Below are 27,455 nucleotides of genomic sequence, written 5' to 3'. Positions count from 1 at the left end.
AGCCAGGACTCCAGCCCCTACAGTCTGGCTCCAGAGCGGGGTTGCTCAGCCTCAGGCTTCACTGGAGCAGATCCTTCGTGAATGCTGTGGCATGAATGGGACCCAAACAGGAGCAGCTGCTGTTGGAGGTGAGCTGAGATCGCTTTCCCCTGATGCCAAACTGCCCCTCCTGGCCTAAGTAATCACAATGGAGTGTTCTCAGCCTTATCTTGAACCACCCACCCTCTCACTTCCTCTCTTCTGGAGCCACTTGAATTTTCTTTGTGCCTCCAACTCAGCACCTTCTCACATCCCGCTCCCTCTGCCTACCAGACTCACCTCCTGGCTCATCCCTGCATCCTCATCTCTGAGGCCGTCTCCTCCAGGAAGCTATCTCTGACCCTCAGGCTGGGTCAGGCACCCACTCTGGGCTCCCCCACCCCACCCCCACTCACTCCGGGTCATCACTGACTGGGGACAGGTCTGTCTGCCCTGCTGGACCTTGAGCTTGTGAAGGCAGAACTGGAGATTTCTTCTGTATTATTATATACTACTAGGTCCAGGAATTAGCCCAGAGGAGGAGTTTGGGGAGCAGCTGTTATTATGAAGGAATGAATGAACTGAAGTAAAAGAAATAGGTTGAAGGTAGTTCTCTGACCCGGTCGATTACATTCAATCTTGGTTTTCTACGTTCCCAACAGCATGTCTTACTCAAAGGGAATTTTTTTTTTAATGAATTAACACTCAGATACAGGGCTTTTTTTTTTTTTTTTTTTAATCCTCCAGGTCTCAGCTCAGATGTCCCCTCCTCCAAGAAGTCTTCCAGGCCTCCTCCCGGAAGGCTGAGTCAGGTGCCCCTTGGGGCTATCCCCACCCAACTCTGGGCATCCTGCCCTTCGGATTCCAGTGTGTTTGTGACCAGGACTCCATATCACGTGTCACTTCAGTTCATTTTGTAGTTTCAGGCAGCTAGTGGTGAACTTCTAGAGAAGAGAATGGCAACCCACTCCAGTATTCTTGTCTGGAAAATCCCATAGACTGAGGAGCCTGGCGGGCTACAGGTCAGGGGGGGTCAAGTCAGATGCGACTGAGCGCATGACTGAGCGCATGGTGAACCTGGCGCTGTTTTATTAAGCTCTGGGTAACCAGGAGCCATCATTATTGACTTTATTGTTGTAGCTGTTGACCATTATAATCTCAGTTCCTGGTCCCTTTAACGCTGACATTCTTAAATTGCCCCTCCCTGGCACTGCTTCTGCCTGGCACCGCTTCTCCCTGGCAGCTCCCACACCCCCATCCTAGTGGGCCTTGAATGGGAAGAGGCGTAATTTTCAAGGGGAGCCGGGGCCAGAGGGCGGGGCTTCTTCCTCCTTCCGCGCCTTGGGGGAAACCCCAGGGTTCCGGGGACATCGGGACTTTGGTTCTCTCCGTGCTGGGAGGAGGAGGAAAGTAAAGCCTGGGGTAGAGGGCTGAGAAAGGTGCAGCCAAAGTTCCTCCCCTGCCACCCTCGCTGTCTGTCCCGGGAGCCACTGTCACCGAAGTGCCTGTGAGTCGGCAGCTGGGCAGAGGGGAAGAGAAGAGAGCTGGAGAGGCTGCGGACGGAGTGAGGACCGGGTCATCGTGCGGAAGCCAGGAAGATAGCTCGGAGCTCTCGAGTCGGGTGTCAGGACCCATGGAGTGCGCTGACCCACGGGGCCACCGCTGGGCAGGAATCCTGCTCTCAGGTGAGTGTCCGGCTCCCTTCAGGTGGGGAGGGGAGGGTGGGTGTGTACATGTGCACGAAAGAGACCCAAATAGAGACAAGAGAGAAACGGAGATAGAGGCAGGATTAAACACAAATACAAGAGGTTGACAGAGACCTCCCCAGCAGTCTAGTCCACGCTCCCAGCTCCCAACGCAGGGGGCCCAGGCTCAATCCTTGGTCAGAAAACTAGATCCCACATGCCTCAACTAAGACCCAGTGCAGCCAAATAAAATAAGAGAGAGATTGACAAAGGGGGGACAGAGAAAGAGACAAAGACATACATAGAGGAGCAGAGAGAGATGGAATCAGAGCCATAGAACCAGAGAGAGGCAAGAGGCAGTGAAAATTACAGTAGAAACTGTATCAGAGGGAAACACAGAGCAGACGGGGAGACTGAGGACAAAGAGCCAAAAAACTCCTCAGGGCTTCTCTGGTGGCTCAGTGGTCAAGAACCGCCTGCCGATGCAGGAGACGCAGGTTCGATCCCTGACCTGGGAAGATCCCACATGCTGCGGAGCAACTAATGCGGTGTGCTGCAACTGCTGAAGCCCGCATGCCCTAGAGCCTGTGCTCCACAGCAAGAGAGGCCACCACGCTGAGACGCCCGAGCACCGCAGCTAGACAGGAGCCCAGGCAGCAACGAAGACGCAGCACAGCCGTAAATGCACGCATGTTCAAAGTCAATTGCATTTAAAAAGAAAGCTTTTCAAGATACATACAGGTAAATAGATTCAGGGGAGTCGGGGCGGGGAGAGACAGAGAACCAGAGCTGGAGTCTAACAGACAGGAGTGAGAGTGGCAACGAGAGGTTATGCCAGCCCTGAAGGGCACGCCAGGCTCCTCTGTCCCTCCCTGTCACCTGGAGTTTGCCCACGTTCATGTCCATTGAGTTGGTGATGCTGTCTAACCATCTCATCCTCTGCCACCGCTTCTCGTTCTGCCTTCAATCTTTCCCAGCATCAGGGTCTTTTCCGATGAGCTGGCTCTTCCCATCAGGTAGCCAGAGTATTGGAACTTCAGCTTCAGCGTCAGTCCTTCCAATGCATGAGCCTATGGACTTGACCTCCAATAGCACTGAGGATAGAGAACTTCAGATGCTTTTCCATTGTCAGTTATTACAAGCACAGGAAGTAACAATGACAATAATAGTAATAATAACTAAGTGCTAATAATAGTGACTAACACTGTGAACTGTCACGTCTGATATCAGACCTCACAATAACCTGGTGCGCTAAGTTCTACATTTTGCAGTTGAAGAATCTGAGGCTCACAAAGAGAAAGCCCTTTGCCCATGATAATAGACAAAGTCCACTATCATTATCAGAGTCCATATTTGCTCCTAAGAGCCCTTGTCTTTAACCCAAATGAGCAGGGGATGGGGCAATGCTCGGTCTAAATTGGGGTCATCTGAGGGCTGGAGAAAGGCATGGCTGCCTGCCTTTGTTAATTGGGCTGATGGTTAGGGCAAGGACAAGAGTTTCAAGGTCGGCGGCACATGGCCATAGCTGCTGGGGTTGGGCATCCTCACCTATGCCCACAGTCTCTGAACGTCCATAAAACTGTGTGCAGAATGGCCAAATGGAAAACCTAAAGCTCATGCTATCTATTTCCCTTTTCTCCCCTCTGCCTGAGGGCAAGCGGTTAATTTCTCCCATCAAAGATAACAGAAGAAGTTCCCCTTTATTGGGGGCTGGCTCTGTGCCCATCCCTGGACCAGAGGAACTGCACAGTGTTGAGAGCAAAGTCTTTAGGAACTGGCAAGCCAGGTTCAAGTCTAGCTTCTGATGCTTACTATCTGGTCTTGGAAAGTGACTTCACTGATCTGAGCGTTTGTTTACCTCTCAGTGGAAGGGAGAGGCATCTTCCATGGAAGGAGCATCACTGGAGAGAGCACACTGACCCTCAGGGGACCCAGTTAAAATTGGTCAGTGTTCATTACCACCCACTCCAATCCTAAGAGGCAGACGATATTATTCCCATTTTAGAGCTGGGGAAACTGAGGCTCGGCGATGATAAAACATGCCTCAAGTCACATAGCCAGGAAGTAGTGAGTAAAAGTTAAGCCTCTAGGGGTGGAGGGCCCCATTCATGACCTCAGACCTCCCTCCACTTAGAAAGACCACAACTGGACACCCCCAATGCACCTTCCTCCCTGAATGCCTCCTCTTTCTCCCTCCAGCCTCACTTTTCACTGTGTGGAGCTTGGCAGCTGCAGCCCAAATCTCCCATGATGCCATCACCCAAAGTGAGAAGGATATTGTTCTGTCTACATTTGGGGCCCCTTGGTTACCCCAAACTCATGGTAGATTCAGGGCACAGAAAACAAGGTTCTCATTCTGGTCTCTATCTCCACCCTCAAGTGCTCATCAGGGTTCCATGCCCAAAGTCCCAACAGGACAAACCTGATGGGCCCAGTCAGGCAACAACTGGTCCAATCGGTTGTGTTGGAGAGGGGGGCGGGGGTTGTGAAGGGGTGGCTGTCCTGGCTGGGGCTAGGGAAAATTGGTAGAGGGATCTGGTTGTTATCCCCAATACAAGCTTGACTTCTTTGCAGCCAGTAATAATTGACCCACCATCATGTCCCTGACCTTCTGTTTTATTTGCAACATCTCATTTACTGGGGGGGAGGAGACTTGAGGGTCCCAAGATCACACCTAGAATGAGAACTAGATCCAGCATTGGAGGCCAGTCATGGAGTTGAGGGGTGTCTGCCTGCAATTCCAACCCCTCCCTGTTTCTCGGGGTCCCTCTGTGACTGTATTTTGCTTGGTCTGTCCTTCACCTGTGCCTCTGCTTCTGTCTCCGCCTACTCTGTTTCTCCCTCTGTAGAACCTCTGGCCAAGCCCACCCTTTCAGTCAGCCAGGGCGCAGTCATAGAGCACAGGGAAAATGTGACCTTCTACTGTGGCACCCCGGACGTCAACATCACCATCCGTTGGGTCTTCAACCACCAGTCCCTGCCATCCAATGAGCGTATACAGCTGTCCGCAGATGGCAAGACCCTCACCATCCTCACTGTCCAGCGGCAGGATGCTGGGATGTACCAGTGTGAAGCTTGGAGTGTCCACGAGGTCAAGAGCAGTGACCCCACCTACCTGACTGTGTACTGTGAGTCCCTTTCCATTCCCCCCAGCCCCTCAGCAACACCTACTTCCTCAGTGATGTCATCCAGTCTCACAGCCTCACATATCATCCAAATGCAGACTTGTCCATCCTTGAACTCCAGACACATAGCTGTTTGACATCTCTACTTGGATTCTCCTGGGAACGTCCAATGTGACATGCCTAAAATTGAGCTCCTTAACTTTCGAATGTTTGATCCAAAATAATGCCTAAGTAGTCGTGAGGAAAGAGCACTTGCCGGCATGCTTTATGTTTTTATGTAGTTTTTATTTTTACTGCTCTGGGTGACAGGAGGGCTTCTCTTGTTGTGGAGCACAGGCTCTAGCGCACTTGGGCTCAGTAGTTGCAGCGCAGGCATAGTGGCCCCACGGCATGTGGGATCTTAGTTCCTCGACCGGGGATCAAACCTGCATCCCTGCATTGGAAGGCAAATTCGTACCCAGTGGATGGCCAGGGAGGTCCCTTGCTGGCATGCTTTAGGCGTGTCTTTCAATCCTGGTTTACCCAGGGAGGCATGTGACATATCCTCACGGTCAGACCCTTAAACATCTCCTTTGTAATGGTTCCAGAGTTTGAGGGGAGGGAAGAGAAAAGTTCCTGCTTATTGAATGCCTGGATCCCCCCAAGAGGGCTCTCTCACTGATGCTGTTGTTGCTGCTACAATTGTTCTTGTCCTTCCAGATGGCCCTGACTCAGTCACGATCAAGGTGGAGCCTGGTGTAGCCAACGGGGACACGGTTGAGGTGATGGAGGGCTCCAATGTGACCTTCTTGGCAGAAACTGAGTCTTACCCACAAGCCTCATATTCATGGTTTTTCCCCAATGACTCCAAGCCCATCACAAGCTTGTTCCTCAACATGAGCAATGTTACCATCCATGCCATATCCAAGGAACACGAGGGCACCTACAGATGCTTGGTGTCCAACACTGCCACCCAGATGTCCCTCGAGGGTACTGTCGAAGTCCACGTCCTTGGTGAGTCTCTTTCCCCCATTCCTCTCCTTTGTGTCTCTGAGAATCTGGGCTGCACTGACGTCCTAGGGCTTGAGGAGGACGGAGTGGAGTGGGGCTTTCCCTTGTGGCTGGTGGCAGACTGTGGCTCTGGTCACAGGGTAGGACCTGGGTCCTTGTTTGGCACATCCTCCAGAAGGCTTTGGAGGCTCTTTGTGGGGTGTCTGTCTCTTTATTCTCATGAAGTGTGGGAGGCGATTCTGTAAACATACAAATACTAACACAGCACTCACACACCCCATACACGCAGGGACACACACACATAACAATCACACATGCAGGGGACTTCTCTGGTATTCTGGTGGTTAAGACTGCGCTCCCAGTGCAGGGGGCCTGGGTTTGATCCCTGGTTGGGGAACTAAGATTCCTCATGCCGCGTGACATGGCCAACAAAAAAGAAACAGTCATGCATGCATTGCAGATACACACATGTGCACCACAGACACATACAACTCACACACAACACACACAACTCACACACAACACGCACAACTCACACAACTCACAACACACACAGCTCACAACACACAGCTCACACACAACACACACAACTCACACACAACACACACAACTCACACACAACACACACACAACACACACAACTCACACACAACACATACACACAGCATACAAAAGCCCATAATACACACACACGACATATAACATGTACCCAACAGACACACACAATACATGAAACACACAGGACATAACACAACACACACACCACACATACACATAAAGCCCACGACATGTGCATAGAAGTGCTCACACACAGGCAAAGCACATGCACAGGACTCACAAAACACAGACACACACCTCAAATATGCAACAAACAATACCACAGACACACCACATATCCTCTCACAAAACACGTATACACACAAAACATAACATGTGCACAATAGACACCCACAACACATATCACAGACACTCGACATCTTCACACACAACACAGAAAACACCCCGCATACCACACATTTGCACCCTCAACACGTGCGGAACACACACAGTACATAACTGTACTTCACACATAGTAGTGACCTACCAGGCACGTAGGCGTGTACAGACATGTGCTGTGCTTGTAAATACACAGGACAACATATACACAGAGCACGCGCATTACCACAGACACATAACATATGCTCACGTACAGAAGATATACACACGCGACATGTACTCACTTGCACACAAAGCACGTGTGTGTGTGTGTATATGTATGTATGTACACACCACCATGCCTCACAGCCACAGTACTTGTATACACAACACACACATGTGGATGGACACAAAAGGGACTTCTCTGGTGGTCCAGTGGTTAAGTCCAGTTGTCAGCGCAGGAGACAAGGGTCCAGGCCCTGGTCTGGGAAGATCCCTCATGCCAGGGAGCTACTAAGTCCGTGTACCACAGCTACTGAGCCGCACGCCCTAAAGGCCGTGCTCCACAACAAGAGAAGCCGCCGCAACGAGAAGCCCACGCACCGCAACTAGAGAGCAGGCCCCACACAGCACAACTAGAGAAAGCCCTCATGCAGCAACAAAAACCCAGCACAGGCAAAAATAGACAGACACAAAGCACACACTCACACACAAAACTCATCCATATGCCACACTCTCCATACACACAAAACCTGTAACACAGTCACATAATTGTCACACAACACACGCTCATACACAAAAGACTTAGATGCACCACCCACACAGCGCAGTCATATGCAAAGCACACACATACACACACACACGCCACACACCACATAAACACACATCCCTGGGAAATCCTGTGGGCCCCATATGGGCAGGAGACTGGCATAGGGTGTCCCTGGACCCTGTCCCGTCTCTCTGTGTGTTCCCAGAAAGAGTGACCAAGCCTTATGTCATGCCCCCTAACCGGACTCTTGTGGAGCACACCAGCTTGGTGGTCCTGATCTGCCAGACCACCCATGAGGGAGTTAGAGTCCGGTGGTTCCTGGGGGACCAGCTCCTCCAGCCCAGTGAGCACCTGGTGCCCGACAACTGGATCCTGAGCATCCATGGCCTTCGGCGGAATGACACAGGGCCCTATGCCTGCGAGGTCTGGAACTGGGGCAGCCAGGCACGGAGTGAAGCCCTGAAGTTGAACATCAGCTGTGAGTCATCCCTAGCTTGGACCTTCCCCTCCTTCCTCCTCTCTCCCTTGCTGAAGTTCTTGCTTCCAGCCACTCATCCCATAATTATCAAACACCTGCTCTGTGACAGGCATGTCTGAGCAGGGGACAAGGCCATGTTCTAGTCGGGGGAGACAGACCATACACAGCTAAACAAGGGGAAATCCATGCTGTGTCAGATGGGACTGGAGGCAGTGAGAAAGACAGGCAAGGCTGGGAAGCTGGGGAGGTGTTGCAGTCCTGGCTGGGGTGATCAGGAGAGGCTTCCTGGAGGAGGCGGTATGTGTACAGCAGGAGGTAGGGAGAGAGCTGTGCAGGTGACCAAGGGAAGTGAGTTCCAAGGCTGGGGAGGTGGGACTCTGCTTGGCCTGTCAGAGGAATCCCCAGAGGCCAAGATGACTGGAGAGATAAATTATAGGGAGAATGGAACAGAAGAAGCTGGGAAAGTGGGGGTAATAGACCACACAGGGTCCTGTGGGCCGTGGTGAGGACACTCGAGCTACAAAAGGCTCTGAGCAGAGGAGAGAGCGGATTAGACTGGGGTTTGCACAGAGTCTCTCTGGCCCTTGTCTAAAGGGTGGGAACAGGGGAGAGGGAAGAGGTGATCCAGTTGTTTTTGTCTGATTCCATGGAGAGGCAGACCCCAAAATGGGATTCAGTGGGATTATACATGCAAGGATTTTCTTAAGGGAATGCTCTTGTGCAAAAAAAGTAGGGAGGGAGCCTCAAAAGAGTGGGATTGCCCTCAGACCGAGGTACTTGGAGAGAGGGAGGAAGACGGAGTACAGAGTTGGTGGGAGCTTGTAGACCACCATGGAGTCTGAGGAACGTTGTCAGGACTCTCGGGAGCCCAGGTCTCCTAGGAAGGGGTCTGCCTTACTTTCTCCAGCACTCTCAGGTACTGGCAGGGTGCCGCCCAGGAGAGGTCTGGGAGTGAATTGCGGGGTACTGCAGCTGGGCCCTTGGTCAGTTCCACTCTTACCCATGGAGGTCTGTGAGGCGTCCTCTCGTGGTAGCCACAGTCATCCATCAAGAAATGACGAGGCTGAGCCAGTGCCAGCTGTAGCGATCAGGCCATGAATATATTTTAAATATCCAAGTCACAGGGTTTACTGCTAGTTGACATGAAGCAAGAGAGAAAGGGAGGAGTCAAGAATGACTCCAAGATTTTTTTTTTTGGCCTAAGCTACCATCAGAACTATAAGAACTATAAACATGTTGGAAGTTAGGGGCTACATGTCACAGGACACAGCAACAATTTCTGAAGCCTGAATATCTCATGAGGCTCCCTTGTTAGAATTCACTTTTGCAAGGGCAGGGGTTTTTGTTTCTGATTTTAATTTTGTTTTGTTTTGTTTTGGACTTTGCCCTTCCGTGTTGTGGATTACATTCTGCTTGCTCAGCACCTAAGGGATCTCTTGCCGAGATTCCTTTCAGCAGCAGTTGGAAGAGCCTTTGACTCCCAGGAATTCCCTCAGTTAGAATTGAGAAGGGGGAAAAAAGAAAGCAGAACTTCACATGTGGAACTGAATGGGACAAAATAGGTTATCTCACTGGTGGAGGATGGGAGCATAATATTTGGCTCTGCATGCAGATGGCCCCGATCGAGTGTACTTCACCACAGGGTCGGAGACCCTGGTGGACACCACCATCAGTGCGAAGCTCAACTCCAGCATAACCCTGAAGTGTTGGGCTGAATCCCAGCCGGATGCTGAGTTTAACTGGACCCATGACAACACCAGTGTGTGCAAAGGGGAGCAGCTGTTTATCGAGGCCCTGACTTGGAAACACCAAGGGAATTACAGCTGCACAGCCTCGAACTCTGTCACAATGCTGACCTCCTCTGCCTCAGTCATGGTCAGCGTCACAGGTGAGGGTCCAGGTGACTTTCTCTGATGCTGGCCTTAGCACTCTGATCTTCCCTTACTAAGGACTGGAGTGTGGCACTGATTGTCCTGCATGGGCGGGTTCCTAGTCCAGAGCTGTTGAATTCCAGCCACTAACACTCAGACTCAGGACTTCCCTGGAGATCCAGTGGTTAAGACTCTGTGTGCTTCCACTGCAGGGGGCAAGGGTTCAATCCCTGGTCAGGGAACTAAGATGCTGTATGCTGCAAAGTGGTCAAAAAATAGAAAAAAAAATTCGTGATCTCATTTCATCTTCAGAACATCCCTATACAGTAGGTACCATTTCCCCCACTTTGCAAATGAGGGAATGAGACTCAGAAAGAGTAGTTACTTCTGTCTGTGTCCACAGGCCCCCAGAGAGTCAAAGGTGACTCAGGTTTCCAGTTGCCAAAGCCCTTTGCTGTGATGACCATATCTGATTCATCATCTTAATCAGTAACGTCATCACACCAACACTGACTGATCACTTTCCATGGGTCTAAATACTTCACCCACATCGAACATACCGAACCTTTTATTTACTGAAATGAATACATATATGTTTAATCTTTTCAGCAACAATATGGAGTAGGCTTCATATTATCTTTCTTTTTTACAGAAGAGCCAAAGGAAGCACAAAGAGGTAAGTAGCATGCCCAGGGTCACACAGCTGAGATGTGAACTTAGAACATTTGACTCCAGAAATGATTCTATTACTACTACAAACTTCTGCCTCCCAATGGCTGGAAAACAAATGCTCATCAAATGACAGTGGAGATGAAGCCCCAAGATTGGGAATGAGGTTGGGGACAGGGATGAGGTCCTGATTCTCTCTCCTTGCCCAGGTCACCGGTCATCCCTGTCTGTAGGGGCCATCATTGGCATTACCATCGGAATCCTGGCTGTCATTGCCCTGGCCATAGGGCTGGGCTGCTTCATACACACTGGAAAGGCCAAAGGGTAACTCTCAGAATGGGGTGGGGGATGTGGCCTATGGAGGACCTGCCCAGTAGGAGGGTTGCTGACCATGGTGCTGAGTGGTGCCTGTTGGGAACTGAGAAGGTTTGGGACGTTGCCCAAAACGGACATAGGATATAGGTAGAGCCTGTGGAGACGGGCAAGGACTAGAGGCATAGTGAACAAGGGTCTTGGGGTTTCAGGCTCTCAAGGAGAACAAAAGAGGATAACGTCTATGAGAACACGACACCCACCTCTGAAGAGGGTCAACCTGAAGAGCTCGATCGCGGTAAGTGACTCCATAGCTGATACCCAGGGCAGCAGTGAGGTCTGGAGAAGAGGCTGGTGCAGAGAGCCCAGGCTTCTGCTCCCAGCTTCGCCCCTGGGTCACTAGGACATCATGGGCAAGCCCTGTAGTCTTGGACCCTCTATGTCCCCATCTGGAAAATGGATGAGATCAGGGTCAAGTGACAACATACCGCCATTCTAGTCTTTCTCGCTCTCAGGAAACTTTGTTAATGGATTGCTGTAAGCAGAGAGAGTCAATCATGACGTGCCTCACTACTAAATTCAAAACAAGTCTCATTGTCCATCTCAATATAGTACCTCAAGCAGCCTTCTCTGACCAAAGGCAAAACAAAACATCTTTGCTATATCTGGTCTAAGATTCTGGTAAGATGGGCTCCTGAAGCAGAAGTCCTCTGGAGACTGTCCAATTCAGCTCAGTTGTACAGAAAAGAAAACCAAGGCCAGGAAGGATATATGATAAACACAGGCTACAGAGGACCCTGGTGTACCTGGGGCTTGGTTTAAGACCTCTGCCCTCATCTGTGTCATCAAACAGCCTTATCGAACCCAGAATTTGATTTTCAAGACCTTCCCAGGTCAAGATCACTGGAGATGTGATGGGATAGTCCTGGGGATAAAAGAAGGGAGGTTTCTACCACATCCTTCCTGGGGATAGAAGTGCCCTGCCTGGACAAATCGCCCCTTCCCTCATGCATGCGTGCATGCTCAGTCGCTTCAGTCATGTCTGGCTCTTTGCGACCCCATGGACTGTAGCCCACCAGACTCCTCTGTCCATGGGATTCTACCAGCAAGAATACTGGAGTGGGTTGCCATGCCCTCCTCCAGGGGATCTTCCCAGTCCAGGGATCGAACCCACGTCTCCTGCATTGCAGGTAGATTCTTTACTGCTGAGACACTGGGGAAGCCCCTTCTTCCCTCATATCTCTCCCTAACTCCAGCCTTGGGCTGGCATTCACTTTCTCTAGACTGGCCCATGCTTATGTATGCCAATGTACCTGCCGTTCAAGGACAGATACCAGTCAAAAAGGTGGGTAATTCTCCAGAGGCACCCCGTCTACTCCCGTGACTCTCTGGCACTTCCCCAGCCCAGCAGGGCTGTTTTACGTCTCACCTCGTGGGGTGGGGGTGAAGTTCAGGCATGTTCTCTTAAGGATGCCCAGCCAGTGGTAGCTTGGGTCCCTACTTTCTCTGGGGATCTCAAGACCTTCCATGGCTTTTTCATCTCTTCTCCTTGTTTTCTTTCTCTTTTGCTTGACAATGCCTAACCTGGAGCCCCCTCTGGGAATCAGAAGAGATGTAACTGCCTCTGAGGCCTGAGCTATTTCCAAGAATTTCCAGGGGTGATCTTTTATCCCAGGCCTCAGGACCTCTTCACTATTTTCTTTTCCCCCCAGATGCTGCCAGTAGACCCTCCAGAGCAATTATATGAGGTAGGTTGGCCTTGCTTGATCTTATTAAAGAAGTTGCAAAGGAATACAATCTGAGAATGTTATATTTGACAAATATGAGAAAGCATCTTGTCTAGATCTTTCATTGAGCATTGCTGGGCCAGGAATGGGAAGAAAGTGGCTCTAGGCCTCACAGGGAGCTGGGCTAGATTCCTTTTAAAAATATATTTATTTGTTTATTTATGGCTGTGCCAGGTCTTAGTTGCAGCGTGTGGGATCGTTGTGGTAGTGTGGTAGGTTTCTCTGTGGTTGTGGCTCGAGGGCTCCAGAGTGCATGGGCTCAGTAGTTGCAGTGTGGGCTTAGTCGCCCCAAAGCCTGTGGGATCTTAGTTTCCCACCAGGGATCGAATCCACATCCCCTGCATTAGAAGGCGGATTCTTAACTACTGGACCACCAGGGAAGTCCCTGGGTCAGAGTCTAGGATTCTAGCTCCTGCCCGATGCTGCTTCCGCTTCCAGTGCTTGCAGCGGGGTTGCAAATCAGCTAATACCGGCCTCGCAAGTGACGGGATGCAAAGGAAGTTTTGGAGTAGAAGTTGCGGACGTAGCCCCGGTGAAAAGGAAGAGTTCTGGTCCTAGAGCTACTTCTGCTTCTGATCCTTTGAGAGAACCTGGTTGGGAATCTCTTTGTCTCTGGATCTCTGAAGAGTGCGCGTTGGCACTTTCCAGACGCTGTGGTTCTAAGACAAATTGCTTGTGGACCCTAACTGATCTCTCTGTTCACTTGCAGCACATATCATCTTCCGCCATCCACGACGGGTATTCTCATGGCCCCAGGAAGCCATCCTCCAAACTGGCATTGCATCCCTTGGTCCCAACTCCACAAACAGAAAATGCAGAGTCAAACTATCAGGTATTTTTATGCCACACAGAGTCTTTGGACAGACAGAGAGCTGCCACCAATCTCCCTTTTCCTCCTTGCTAAAGAGTCTGGTAGGATAACCTATCAAGAGATTTCCTTTCAAAAATCTTTTCAATCCCTTTGCACCCCCTTCCATCCTATCACGTTCTGGTTCATTTCATTTCATTCCCTTCCTGTCCATCCATTTCACTCCATCCTGTGTTTCCATCACACGTATTTTCACTCTACCCGTTTAACTTTCTATCCATTTAATTTCATTTATTCTCATTGTATTCCAACTGTTTCCTCTCCAGTCCATTTCTGGTTTTTTTTTTTTCATTCCATTCCACTCCCTCTCACTCTATTTCTTTCCATAAAATTCCTTTTATTTCCTTTGCATCTCTTCTGTTCCTCTTCTTGCTTCCCATTCCATCCCTTGTCATCGCGTCCCACCACTCAGTGCATTCCTGTGCATTCCATCCCCTTCCGTTCTGCTTCATCCATCGTATCATGTTTTTTCTTTCTTCTTTCATTCCTTTCCATTCTTTCCCACGTCTCCCTATTACCTTTTCTCCCTTTTTATTTTTCCTTTTTGATCCCACCTGTTCATCTCTTCCACATTCCATTTCTGTCTATTTTAATCCTGGTTATCACTTTTCCATTTCCATACCCTAACTTTCGTTTATTACTCTTATTATTTCACTTTCATGTCATGATTATTTCATTTCCATTCTTCTCCTTTCTGTTCCCTATCATTCCTGTCCTTTCCACCCACGTATTTAATCCACTCCTTTCATTCTGCTCCCTACTAGTCCACTCCTTTCTAGGCAATGTCCTGTTTATGGTCATTTCCCTTTGGTCAGCTTTCATTTCATTCCACCACATCCCATTTCTTCTCATTCTGTTTCTTTTCATTCCCTTCTTTCTTTCATTTCCTCTTCCTCATGCCTTCCCCTGCCATTCAGTTCTGTTTCATTATTTTCTGTTCCCTTTCATTGCATTGCCTTCCATTCTATTTCTACTTAAAAAAAAATTATTTTATTGAAGTCTACTTGATTTACTTCACTAAGATAATGTGGTGCTATCTTCTTTACAGAAAAGTGATTCAGTTATATATATATATATATATATATATATATATATATATTTGTATATATATGTATCCACACACACACACACATATAATAGTTTGCATCTGCTAATCTCCAGCTCCCAATCCACCCCCCCCACTCTTCTGTTTCCTGTTCATTCTTCTTAAATCCATCCCACCCTGTTGTACCACATTCCATTCTGCTCCATTACCTGTCATATAAACCATTCTCAAAAGCTGTGAATGTCTAAATATCTTCAGGATGTTTAATAAGAAAAACAAACCCCTTGACAGTAGTTCAGGTTAATTAAAGTGGGGATTAATTGAGAAAACACTGAGGAATCTCAGGTAACCAATGTCAGAAATTACTTGTGGGCCTCGTGGGGATTAGAATCAGGAAGTTTTTCTCTCTTATGGCTGCTCATTTTTTTCAAAATAAGGAAAAGTATTTATTTGTGCCTTGTACATTTTAATAAGGGTGGTTGCTCATTTTTGCTGATCAATGAATTTGTTCCATTTTCCTTGGTTCAGATTGAATTCCTATGCAAGCTTCCTGGTCAGTGCTCCTCTATAACTTCAAATTATATATGACAACACCCTCTGCTACTGTGTAAAGGTTTCTAGGTTCAGATTCTTCAGAGGAGAAGCACAGTTGTTCAGGCCATTGTATGGATTGTGCTGACGTTTGTCAGCTCTCTAATTAGCTGTGAACTGGTACAAACATAGCCTCTTAGGTCCCTCTTTTCATCAGGATCTAAGAGAAAGGAGTCTCATTTGTTCCTTTTTATCAGTGGAGCAAAAGCTCTTCCACTAAACTTCCTCTTATGTCTTCTTGGGTCGGGATGCTGTCGTGTGGCACTTGTTGCAAGGAAGGCTGGGAAAATTAGCTGTTATCCTTCCCAGTCTCTCCAATAGAAGCAGGCAAGAGGGAAGATACAGGAGGAGTGTCAGGTCAGCCACCTCAGTGTCTGCTACCTTCTGAAGGGATGAGACAGAGCAAACAACGCAGAGGTTTGGAGTAGAGTGTTCTGAGTTGAGGAGCATCAAGGGAAAAGGTCCTGAAGTGAATGTATTTTTATCTATTGCTGCATAAAGAATTACCACAAGCTTAGCAGCTTAAAACAACACACATTTATTATCTCACAGTTTCCTGGATCAGGAGTTCAGGCAATTCTCAGATGGGTCTTCTGCAAGGCTGCAAAAAAGGCGTTGGCCAAGTCTCAGGTCTCATCTGAGGCTCTACTGGGAAGGGATCCACGTCTGAGCTCTTATGGTTGTGGGAAGCATTCAGTCCCTTGCAGGCTGTCATAATGAGGGCCTCAGTGTCTTACTGGCTGTCAGCTGGAGGCTGCATTCAGTCCTTTCAGTGCTTTCCATAGGCAGCTCACAACATTGTATCTCGCTTCCTCAAAGCCAAGACAGATGTCACACTGTTATATAACAGAATCACATAATGTAAGAAGATACCTCCTGTCACCTTTGCCATATTCAAATGGTTAGATGCAAGTCACAGGTCTTGCCCTCAAGAGGAGGTTTGCATCAGGGCATGAAAACCAGGGGACTTCCCTGGTGACTCAGATGTTAAAGAATCCTCCTGCAATGCAGGAGACCTGGGTTTGAACCCTGGGTTGGGAAGATCCCCTGGAGAAGGAAATGGCGATCCACTCCAGTCTTCTTGCCTGGGAAATCCCATGGACAGAGGAGCCTGGTGCGCTACAATCCATAGGCTGGCAAAGAATCTGTCACGACTGAGGGACTAAGCACAGACACATGCATGAATACCAGGAGGTGAGGATTCTGGGGGTCACCTTAGACTCTGTCCTCCACAATGGGGAAGCAAAGGCCATCCCAGGTATGGAAAGGTGTCAGCATGACTGAAGTACAATGAGAAAGCAAGATTTTTTGCATTTTCAAGGTTGAGAAAAGAGAATGCCAGAGAGTTTGAGCCCCTACAGCAAGTAGCCCAGGAAAGCCCACCAGAACTGGAACTCACCTCTTCTCTTTGTGTAATAGGCGCTTGTGAATCCAGAACACAACATCTACTGCCAAATCAACCGTCCCACCTAATGGAAGCAGAGATCCTTTCTCCAGAAATCCTGAAGAAGTCACGCTCAATCATATATTCAATGATGTTTATTACATACACATTATATTCCAGCCATTCTCTTTGCAAACCTTGTGACATTCTGTTTCGACGTCTTTTTCAGGCTCTAGACCCTAGCTCTCAACCAAATCTTAAGCTTTGGGCTCATGTTTCTTTAAAAGCAATAGAAACAAGTCAAAAGCCACCCAGAATTAAAGGACCAAGGTCTGATACCCAGAAGCTGGGGATGTCATAGTGTTTACTACATATATCGTTGATGGACACAGCAGGCAGGGAGAAGTGTGAGCCTGAGTCAGCCGGAGTGGAGCATGGGATGTACCCACGGGTCAGACAAGCAGTGTCTTTTCAAATCATGGTAGAGGATAAGGAGCAAGGAGCTGTTAAGAGATGACAAGAGAAAACACAGAATGAAGTATGGGAATGAGGCACCTAGGGAGGTGCAGGCACGAGATGCTTTGAATCCCAAGAGACTCAGGGATGGGGATGTGAGGATGAGATTTGCTAAAGGGAACAAGGAGTCCAGGATGACTCCCAGGTTTCTGGCCAGAGCAACTGGATGACAGTTTCTTCAGGCCACTTTCTGAAGCAACAGTGGGGAAGGAGTAAATCTGGGACAGAGAGAGAAATCAAGAATTTGGTTTGACATGTCAGGGATCAAGCAGAGCAGGCACATATTCATAACAGTCTAGGTAGCTCCCTTTCCAGCTCCAGCCCCAGACGCAGCAGCCGTCATGATGTTGATGCCCAAGAAGAACTGGATTGCCATTTATGCACTCCTTTTTAAGGAGCGGGTGATGGTGGCCAAGAAGGATGTCAACATACTGTATCACCCGGAGCTGGCAGACAAGAACGTGCCCAATCTGCACGTTTTGAAAGCTATGCAGTCTCTCAAATCATGAGGCTATGTGAAGGAACAGTTTGCCTGGAGACACTTCTACTGGTACCTCACCAACAAGGGCATCCTCCAACCTGTTCCCTGAGATTGTGCCTGCCACCCTGCACCACAGCCATCTTGAGACTGGCCAAAGGTCTACAGGGAGAGCGACCTGCAAGGCTCACGCAAGGGGAAGCCGACAGAAACACCTACAGACGAAATGCCGTGCCCCCTGGTGCCGACAAGAAAGCTGAGGCTGGGGCTGGGTCAGCAACTGAATTCCAGTTTAGAGGTGAATTTGGTCATGGATGTGGTCAGCCACCTCAGTAAAGTTGAAAGAGATTGCTTTGTGTTGAGAAACCTGTAAATAGAAATTAAAAAAAAAAAAGTCTAGATAGAGCAGGGCTGGAAATATACATTGGGAATTGTCAGTGGGATTTGAAGTTACGGAGTTAGATGAGATCTTGTGTCAGGGGTCCCCAGGACCACACTCAGGCTCAATGATTTGCTAAAAGCATTCACAGGACCTCCAAGTTGTTATGATCATTGTTATGGCTCATGACAGCAAAAGGACAGAGAGTAAAATCAGCAAAAGGAAAAGGTACAGGTGGTGAAGTCTGGAAGAAACCATGTTCCTCAGTTTCCAGGAAGTTGACCAAGAACTAGTCCTTAGAAATAGGCTTTTTGAGGGAAATAGGTAGGGTTTGAGCAATTCAGACCTGCTGAATTAACCTTTTTCCCTACAGATCCCAAAGAGAGTAGATGAAGACAGAGATGAGTAGGGGCTGACAAACTAAGCACTGGTCCCTCCAACATTTATAGTTTGAGGCAGAGGATTCAGCAAAGGAAAAGGACTGTCCTTTTTATCCTGCTGAGAACTTCCTCCTCGCTTCCCCAGATATCAGAGAGACAGATTACACTCTCCCTCTCCCTTATCTTTGTCTTTGAAGCAAATGAATTCAAAACTTTGCTCTTCTGTAGTTGTTGAGCCCTCACCCAACTCCTGGCCAATAGAACCTCAGTATGAAACTTGGGTCTCAGCCAATCCTCAAGCAACTGAGAGAGAGATCTCTGGGTTAGATGGTCATCTGTGTAGAATGAGTTTCTGTTCCTCAGGAGTAGCTATTCCAAAGTCTGTGATATTCAGGTTAGGTCAGGGATTCAGGTGCTCTTGCAAGTAGATATTACCATCTTATTTGTTTTTAAAGAAAAAAAATGGCAAAACAGAAGACAAAGTCAGTTTTAAGCTACATAGTACTAGTGCTTTAATGTCTGAATATCTTGAAGTGAAAAAAACAATGAAAACAAAAAAGTGAACAGAAAAAAGAGATAACACTCCAAAAACCACATCATGATTTTGTCTTATTTTACTAAATCTGTAGATCAATCTACAATATTTGACCTCTTTACGACACAACCATTGTAATGTAGCATTTGTATGTCTTGTTTCGAAGGCTTCTACTAATGTCTCTATATATTTTACTAAATTTATTTGTAGGGCTTTTTTTTTTTTTTTTGCTTCTCTTATAAATAAATGTGAACCTTTCTCTGTCTTTTTTAAAAATTATTTTATTTACTGGCTGTGCGGGTCTTCGTTACTGCTTGGGCTTTTCTCTAGTTGTGGTGAGCGGGAGCCACTCACTAGTTTTGATGCGTGAGCTTCTCTTGCTGAGCGTGGGTTCTAGGGCCAACAGGCTTCAGTAGTTGCAGTTCCTGGGCTCTAGCACAGGCTCAACAGATACATTCCATGGTTTGTGGGATCTTCCTGGGACAGGGATTGAACCCATGTCTTCTGCATTGGTAGGCGGATTCTTTATTGCTGAGCCACCAGGGAAGCTCCTTTATCTGTCTTGTTTGTAAACTGAGAATTGCTTATGTAGAGGAAAGATCCTGTTATGTAGGCAAGGGGCAAATTGCGTAATGTAGAAATTAAGAGCATGGATTCCAGAGTCAGATTTTTCTCTTTTATTGTGGTAAAAGTCACATAATTTAAAACATACTATCTTAACCATATTTAACCATACAGTTCAATGGCACTAAGTGCATTGATATTATTGTGAAAATCTCATCGTCTTCCATGTCCCGAATTTTTCACCTTCCTAAACTGAAACTGTCCCTCCCCATCCCATGTTTCTACCAATGTACTTTGCAGAGTCAGACTTCTTGAACTCAAATACTAATTCTGCCCTTACAATACAACCTGTTAATATTACTGGGCTTCAGTTTCATTTTCTGTAAAAGGGAGTATCTGGTTTAAAATACCGGTAAGGAAGAGATGAAATTACTATCTGTAGATGACTGGCTCACTAGAGAAGCCAGGAAAATCAAATGGAATACAATAAGAATTCAGAACATTTCAGTAGGTTAACCAGATACAAAATAAATACTTAAAAAAATCAACCACAATAACCAGCTATAAGAAACTTTGGGGGTAGAGATTACATTTCAAACAGCAGTAATTTTTTGTTGTTAAAGTCAGATTCACGTGAGGAAAACTACAGTTTCTTGATAGTATTAAGGGAGAAAGCTTAAAAATAAAGCTGTATGAAAATACGTTTCCAACCGCATCCCGTTTTCACTGTTACTCCTGAACGTCAGGCCGAGCCTAGGGCCGGCCTTTCCCAAGACAGCCAGTTCCCATGCATCGGTTTTTTGGCCTCCATTTCCGATCTGGCTCCTAGTCTCAACGCCGCGCAAAAACTCGGACCCGCACACTCGCACCCCTCAGCCGCTAATTCAATTTTGACTCCTGGTTCTTGTGTTGCCTCCCGAGTCCACCCCAGGTATGAAGCTGGAACCGCCCCCAAATCACCGCCCGCATCGCCGAGGCTTCTGGGAATTGTAGTTCCAGCTCGCAGAGTCCAAACGCACTTCCGGGTTCGGCCAGAAGTGCAGCCATTGTCCCGCGCGCGGACGCTTGCAATCTCCGTGCACCTCGGCCCTTTGGCGGTTAAGCTGAGCGGCCTTGTGGATGCCGACTAAGGGAGGGGATAGAACTAGCTTAAGGCTAGTCTGTCGTGTGCAGAGTCGTGGCAGAGAATTGCCTAACCGAGCTCGTCTTGCCGCAGAGCAGTGGTGGGCACCGAAGCTGTGACAGGCCCTGCCTGGCCCTCGAGCTGGTGGACGCGCAGGTTGGTGAGGGGGCGGGGCAACGCCGGGTGCCTGGTGCGCGCATGCGCAGGGTCTAGGCGGGTGGCTGGGACTGAGTCTGTGGGAGGGGGAATCTGGGACCTGCGTGGGCGGTGCTTCAGCCTCAGATCACAGAAGTTGGTGGTGATGCTGGGGCAACTGCAGATCCCGGTACTGTGCTCTGCGCGCGTCCCAGGTGCGACGCACGTAGGGGCCTGGGGAGATTGGTGGAGAAAGCGGTTTGGGTGCAGGTTCAGGGTACAGCTGCATTATGAACTCACATTGTACTGTTTGAGTGAGGATCCAGGGGGGCTGAGGGATGGGTAGAGAGAGCAGTGGGGCAGGGATGGCTTGTGGAGGCGGGGATTTGCCAGGAGCTGTTCGAGTCTCAAACCCAGAAACATCGAGCCGGTACACAAACAACAGATCGGCATTCAGGGCCTAGGAGGGACTAGCAGGTACTGTGTTTGTCAGGGCGACCTCCAGCCCCATGCTGGCCATGTTTTGGATTCAGCGGTGATGGGGGGTTGATGGGGGGCCTAGGAGGATTTTGAGTGGTGAGGAGTCTGGCCTGGCACTCTTCTGGTAGAGGCCCACCGATCCCAGGAGGGAGGAGGTCGTGGGTGTAGCTGAGCTCTGTGCTTATGCTTGGCTTTTTGAACAGGAAGTGAGAGGCAGTCGACAGGTGCTGGAGGGTCAGTGGAAGGATAGGATCCTGGGAGGGGCACGGCTAAGTAATGAACTTCACGCAGTTAATCAGGCGTTTGGGTCATCAAGCCCAGGGGGCTACATGGTGGCTCAGTGCTAAAGAATCTGCCTGCGGTGCAGGAGACAAAGGTTCGATCCCTGGGATGGGAAGATGCCCTGGAGAAGTGAAGGGCAACCCACTCGAGTATTCTTTCCTAGGAAATCCCATGGACAGAGGAGCCTGTAGGTTTACAGTCCATGGGGTTGCAAGAGTCGGACATGACTTAGCAAGTAAACAACACCATCAAGCCCAGAGCCCTGCTGTTTGCGCTAGGAAGAAGTGCTGATTTGGGTCTGCAGATTCAGGTTGAGGGTGGCAGGTGGACACTAGGGGATCCTCAGTGTGCTGGGTGTTTGTAGGAGTGCAGGGCGGGGTGGGGGGGGGGGATCCCAGGATCCAGTGGGACATAGACTGATTCATGCTGCAGATTTTGGTGATGGGTGTAAGGTGGAGCTTGGGCACATGGTGGGCTTCCAGGTAGGTGGTCCAGAGGCCCCAGACACTGGAACATCCAGTGGAACTGCAGAGTCTTGGCCTGGGAGAGGGGCTAGCGACTAGGTACAAGCATAGCTATTCAGGCAAGACTATCTGGGCAGGAGCTTCTAGAAACACAGTTGCCATGGAGACTGCATCCCTGAAGCAGAGGCTGATGGTGGGGTGTGGCCCACAGTGGACCTACAGGAGGATGCTATACTCAGGGCCTCTCCTCTTGCAGCTCAGGATCTCAGGCCCCTGCCTGTGCCTGGAGGAGAGCATGGAAGAGCAGGATGAAAAGCCCCAAGGGTCCCTGAAGGCCTGCATGCAGGTGAGTGGAGCTTCCCTTCTCCTGGGAGACTAGAGTTTGCTCCCCCTATGCCTCACAGTCTGATCCTCTGGGCATGGGAGGCTGTCTGGCTCTCTTTGTCATGTCTTGGGGCTTCTGGTCCCTCCCAGTCAGCAAGCTTCTAACACTTTTTATTCATTTTATGGAGCTCCCTACACTTCCTCACCCTTTTAACCCAAATAACTCTTTCTGGAAGGAATTTGGCATCTCGTATCAAAAGCACTGGGCTTCCTTGGTGGCTCAGTGATAAAGAATCTGCCTGCCAATGTAGGAGATGTGAGTTCAGTCCCTGGGTGGGGAAGATGCCCTGGAGAAGGAAATGGCAACCCACTCCAGTATTCTTGCCTAGAGAATTCCATGGACAGGGGAGCCTGGCGGGCTACAGTCCATAGGGTTGCAAAGAGCTGGACACAGCTGGGCGACTAAACAACAACAATGCAAAGCCCTCAGGGTACTGTTTCCCTCTTAACCAGCAACTCACAGCTGTGCTTGGGAATAGCAGTTGGAAAGAAATTTCAAGAATATTCAATGCAAGAAGAGAGTTAAATGAGTTATAGTAAAACCTTGAATGGAATTCACTGTAGCTACTGATAGGCTGAAAAGATATTTATGATCTGTGTTAAGTAAATAGCATTTCAAAATGCTTTTTATAAAGGGGTGTAATTTGCATGTACATGGAAAATATGTTATAAATTTATCAGTTAACAAAAGTTATGTGTAAGTTGTATTCCAAGTGACTTTCTGTTTTCATTTAGCTCTATTTTTGTCCTTTTTAAGTCTAGGAAATAAACAGTTTAAAGCATTTTCCTACAGCACATATTCTTTGAGAACATTTCATTTCTTTAAAATGTTAAATTAGGGGACTTCCCTGGTGGTCCAGTAATTAAGACTTCTCCATCTAATGCAGGGGAGAAGGCAATGGCACCCCACTCCAGGACTCTTGCCTGGAAAATCCCATGGATGGAGGAGCCTGGTGGGCTGCAGTCCATGGGGTCGCTAGGAGTCGGACATGACTGAGCGACTTCACTTTCACTTTTCACTTTCATGCATTGGGGAAGGTAATGGTAACCCACTCCAGTGTTCTTGCCTGGAGAGTCCCAGGGACAGGGGAGCCTGGTGGGCTGCCGTCTATGGGGTCGCATGGAGTCAGACACGACTGAAGCGACTTAGCAGCAGCAGTAGCAGCATCCAATGCAGGGCGTGTGGGTTCAATCCCTGGTTGGAGAGCTAAGATCCCCCAGCCTCCCAGCCAAAAAAACCAAAACGTAAAACAGACACAATATTGTAATACCTTCAATAAAGACTTTACAAATGGCCCACATTAAAAAAAATCAAACTTAAAAAAAATTAGTTAAATTAGAATTTCGCCTTTCCCTTGCTGAACAGTTCAGTCCTGAAGCTGTTAGGTGGGGCAGAGCCAGGTAGGTGTCAGCAGCTAAGGGAGGGCTGCCTGCCATGGGGCGTCACAGCCTGATCAGGGTGACGAGGGTGTCCATGTGTGGGGATGTCGGTGACCAAGCAGGGTGAGGAGGTGGCATCAGGAGTCCGAGCCCAGGTCAGGTGAGGTAAGTGCCCATACAGAGGAGGAGGTGCTCGTTTGGGGTGACAGGAACAGAGCTGGTGAGAAGGACTTCCCAAGAGTGGATGCACCAGTGTGGGTAGCCCAAGCGCAGTGGGGGTGTCCACGCAAGGGCTGGTCCAGCTTGGGGTGTCTGAGCCATAGCAGGGTGAGACAGGCACCCGTGTTTGGGGGTGGAGGTGCATCCTGGTGTGGTCTGTCACAGCCTGAGCAGGTGGAGAACATCTGTACATGCTGCTCCTGCTGAGTCGCTTCAGTCGTGTCCGACTCCGTGCGACCCCATAGATGGCAGCCCGCTAGGCTCCTCTGTCTCTGGGATTCTCCAGGCAAGAACACTGGAGTGGGTTGCCATTTCCTTCTCCAATGCAGGAAAGTGAAAACTGAAAGTGAAGTTGCTCAGTTGTGCCTGACTCTTAGCGACCCCATGGACTGCAGCCTACCAGGCTCCTCCATCCATGGGATTTTCCAGGCAAGAGTACTGGAGTGGGGTGCCATTGCCTTCTCCGATCTACACATGAGAGTGCCCCAGTGTGGAGTATCAGAGCTCAGGCAGGATGTTAAGGGCATTGACGCAGAGTCCACATCCAAGTGGCACGTGAGAAGAGGCCTGCAGAGTCAGAGCCCAGGCAACATGACAAGGGCTTCTTGGCAGAGGCCGGCCTCCTGTGGGGCAGCAGAGTCCTGCTGGGCCAAGGGGTGCCTGTGTGGAAGAGAGCGTAGCAGTGGACATGGGAGATCAGTTACTTATCGAGGAATTGATCAGATAAGTAAATCTAGAAAGGGTCATGGTGAAACCACTTTAGGCCAATCCTAAGGGAAATCAACCCTGAATATTCACTGGAAGCACTGATGCTGAAGCTGAAGCCCCAGTATATTGGCCAGCTGATGTGAAGAGCCATCTCACTGGAAAAGACCCGGATGCTGGGAAAGATTGAGGGCAGGAAGAAAAGGAGGTGGCAGAGGATGAGATGGTTAGACAGCATCACCAATTCAATGGACATGAATTTGAGCAAACTCCAGGAGTCAGTAGAGGACAGAGAAGCCTGGTGTGCTATAGTCCAGGGGGTCACAAAGAGTCAGACATGACTTACAACAGAAACTGCTGGGTGGCATTTCTGGGGCTCCGAAGAGCTCCAGTTCTTTATACCTCAGCACAGTGAGGCAAAGTGATAGCTAAAAAAGCAACTTATTAGGATAGGACACTTGTGAGGCTTATAAGCAGGCGACCGAGAGGGGACCATGCCCCTGAAACTTAGTGGGCTACAGTTTTATAATCAAGGGAAGAGTGAGGAGGGGGAGAGGACCACCTTCCTCCTCCTTGAGTAGACGTCATGCTTCCATCATCAACTCCTCCTCCACATTGGGCAGGGAAGTTTTCTTGTCCCTACATGGTCATGGGACTGTCACAGCACAGTGGAAATGAACAAAAGAGATTATGCTCTTTTGCATAAGCGTAAGTAACATATGCTCATGCTAAAAATGGTGCATTGTCTCAGGTTTTAGTAAACAGAATGTCACTGTTTGCTTATATTTTGGTTTTTGTGCACACAGAGGAGCGTGTCATAGGAATCATTAACTTACTGAGCTCGCCTATCAGGATGTGGGTCTCACACCACCATTGTTTTATTCTTTGGGGGGCGTGTCTCATATGCTCCTGCTGCTCGGTTTTGTTGCTAGGCAAGCCTGCTTTCTTGAGTGATCATTAACGTAGGGGTCTCCTATACTTTTTTCTTTACTTACAATCCCCTAGTGGGATTAACTGTTTAATTGCCTACTTTGTCCCTTTACTCTGTCCCCTATGAGTAGGAGGCACATGAATGTTTTGGTTTCCCAGTGCATATCAGAGTTATGTGCACACTATACTGGAGTCTGTTAAGTGTGCAGTAGCACTGGGTCTAAATAAGCAATGTTTTTGTTGTTGCTGAGTTGCATCCAACTCTTTTGCAACCCCATGGACTGTAAACCCGCAGGCTCCTCTGTCCATGCGATTTCCCAGGCAAAAATACTGGATTGGGTTGCCATTTCCTTCTCCAGGGGATCTTTCTGACCCAGGGATCGAACCCCAGTCTCCTGCATTAGTAGGCAGATTCTTTACCACTGAGCCACCAGGGAAGCCCCATAACAATGTACACACCTTAATTTTAAAATATCTTATTGCTAAAAATTGCTGATCAACATCTGAGCCTTCAGCAAGTCATCATCTTTTTGCTGGTGGAGGGCCTTGCCTCATTGGTGGCTGCTGACCAATCGGGGTGGTGGTTGCTGAAGGTTAGGGTGGCCGTAGCAATTTTTTAAAAGAAGGTAACAGTGAAATTTGCCTTATCCAATTGCTTTGTTTGTTTATAAACAATATCTCTGTAGCCTGCAGGTGCTGTCTGGTAGCATTAACCCACATAACTGAAAATGTAACTTCTTTCAGAATAGCAATCAATACTCTCACCCTCCTGCTGCGTTATCAACTAACTTCAGGTCATATTCTAATTTCTTTTTTTTTTTTTTTAAGGTTTTCTTTCTTTCTTTCTTTCTTTTGGCTGCACTAGGGTCTTCGTTGCTGTGCACAGGCTTTCTCTAGTTGTGGAAAGTGAAGCTACTCTCTAGTTGGGGTCCGTAGGCTTTTCACTGTGGTAGCTTCTGTTGCGGAGCACAGGCTCTAGGGCCCTCGGGCTTAGTTGCCCCACAACTTGTAGGCTCTTCCCGGACTAGGGATTGAACCCATGTCCACTGCTTTGGCAGGCAGATTCTTAATCTCTGGACCATCAGGGAAGTCCAGTACTTTGTTGTCATTTCACCAGCATCTTCACCAGGAATTGATTCCAACTCAAGAAACCACTTTTCTTTGCCCGTCCATAAGAAACCATTCCTCGTTCATTAAAATTTTTTTCCATGAGATTGCAGCAATTCAGTCCCACCTTCAGGCTCCACTTCTAACTCTAGTTCTCTTGATATTTTCACTTCATCTACAGTGACTTCCTCCACTGAAGTCTTAAACTCCTCAAAGTCATCCGTGAGGGTTAGCATCAGCTTCATCCAAACTCCTGTTAATATTGGTATTTTGACCTCTTCCCATAGGTCTCCTGGAGGAGGAAATGGCAGCCCACTCCAGTATTCTTGCCTGAAATATCCCATGGACAGAAGATCCTGGCAGGCCACAGTCCATGGGGTCACAAAGAGTCAGACATGACTGAGCATGTGTGCATGTGCGCGCGCGTGCGCGCACACACACACACACACACACACACACACACACATCTCCTTAATGGTATCTAGACTGATGAATCCTTTCCAGAAGATTTTACACACACACACGCACACATCTCCTTAATGGTATCTATACTGATGAATCCTTTCCAGAAGATTTTACACACACACACACACACACACACACATCTCCTTAATGGTATCTATACTGATGAATCCTTTCCAGAAGATTTTACACACACACACACACACACACACACACACACACATCTCCTTAATGGTATCTATACTGATGAATCCTTTCCAGAAGATTTTACACACACACACGCACACATCTCCTTAATGGTATCTAGACTGATGAATCCTTTCCAGAAGATTTTACACACACACACACACACACACACACACACACACACACACACATCTCCTTAATGGTATCTAGACTGATGAATCCTTTCCAGAAGATTTTAC

At 48.5% G+C, this 27,455-nt stretch overlaps 1 protein-coding gene and 1 pseudogene across 24 annotated transcripts in view; both read left to right on the top strand.

Moving 5' to 3' along the window:
- Positions 1 to 1,356: 1,356 nt before the first annotated feature.
- ZNF180 (zinc finger protein 180) overlaps positions 1,357 to 27,455 on the top strand; it is a 37,340-nt gene continuing 11,241 nt past the window's right edge. For 7 of the 24 annotated variants that reach the window (XM_042232151.2, XM_042232150.2, XM_060398692.1 and 4 more), the window contains exons 1-13: positions 1,357 to 1,703; positions 3,903 to 3,968; positions 4,553 to 4,831; positions 5,528 to 5,821; positions 7,708 to 7,980; positions 9,593 to 9,868; positions 10,504 to 10,527; positions 10,730 to 10,844; positions 11,045 to 11,130; positions 12,116 to 12,177; positions 12,545 to 12,580; positions 13,329 to 13,451; positions 22,100 to 22,189. In XM_042232151.2, coding sequence (XP_042088085.1) covers positions 1,652 to 1,703; positions 3,903 to 3,968; positions 4,553 to 4,831; positions 5,528 to 5,821; positions 7,708 to 7,980; positions 9,593 to 9,868; positions 10,504 to 10,527; positions 10,730 to 10,844; positions 11,045 to 11,130; positions 12,116 to 12,177; positions 12,545 to 12,580; positions 13,329 to 13,451; positions 22,100 to 22,189 — 1,776 coding nt within the window. In that variant the 5' untranslated portion in view covers positions 1,357 to 1,651. Of the gene's footprint in view, positions 1,704 to 3,902; positions 3,969 to 4,552; positions 4,832 to 5,527; positions 5,822 to 7,707; positions 7,981 to 9,592; positions 9,869 to 10,503; positions 10,528 to 10,729; positions 10,845 to 11,044; positions 11,131 to 12,115; positions 12,178 to 12,544; positions 12,581 to 13,328; positions 13,452 to 16,542; positions 19,072 to 20,392; positions 20,833 to 22,099; positions 22,190 to 26,855; positions 27,412 to 27,455 lie in introns of those variants that run through there. The other 17 variants (XM_060398701.1, XM_060398698.1, XM_060398702.1 and 14 more) reach the window with 16 other exon arrangements.
- LOC121816528 (small ribosomal subunit protein eS10-like) lies at positions 17,365 to 19,071 on the top strand (annotated as a pseudogene).

Source organism: Ovis aries, chromosome 14 (genome assembly GCF_016772045.2).
Source record: "Ovis aries strain OAR_USU_Benz2616 breed Rambouillet chromosome 14, ARS-UI_Ramb_v3.0, whole genome shotgun sequence".
NCBI classification, from domain to species: Eukaryota; Metazoa; Chordata; class Mammalia; order Artiodactyla; family Bovidae; genus Ovis; species Ovis aries.
Note: the sequence above shows the minus strand (reverse complement) of the source record. Positions and strands in the feature narration are given on the sequence as shown.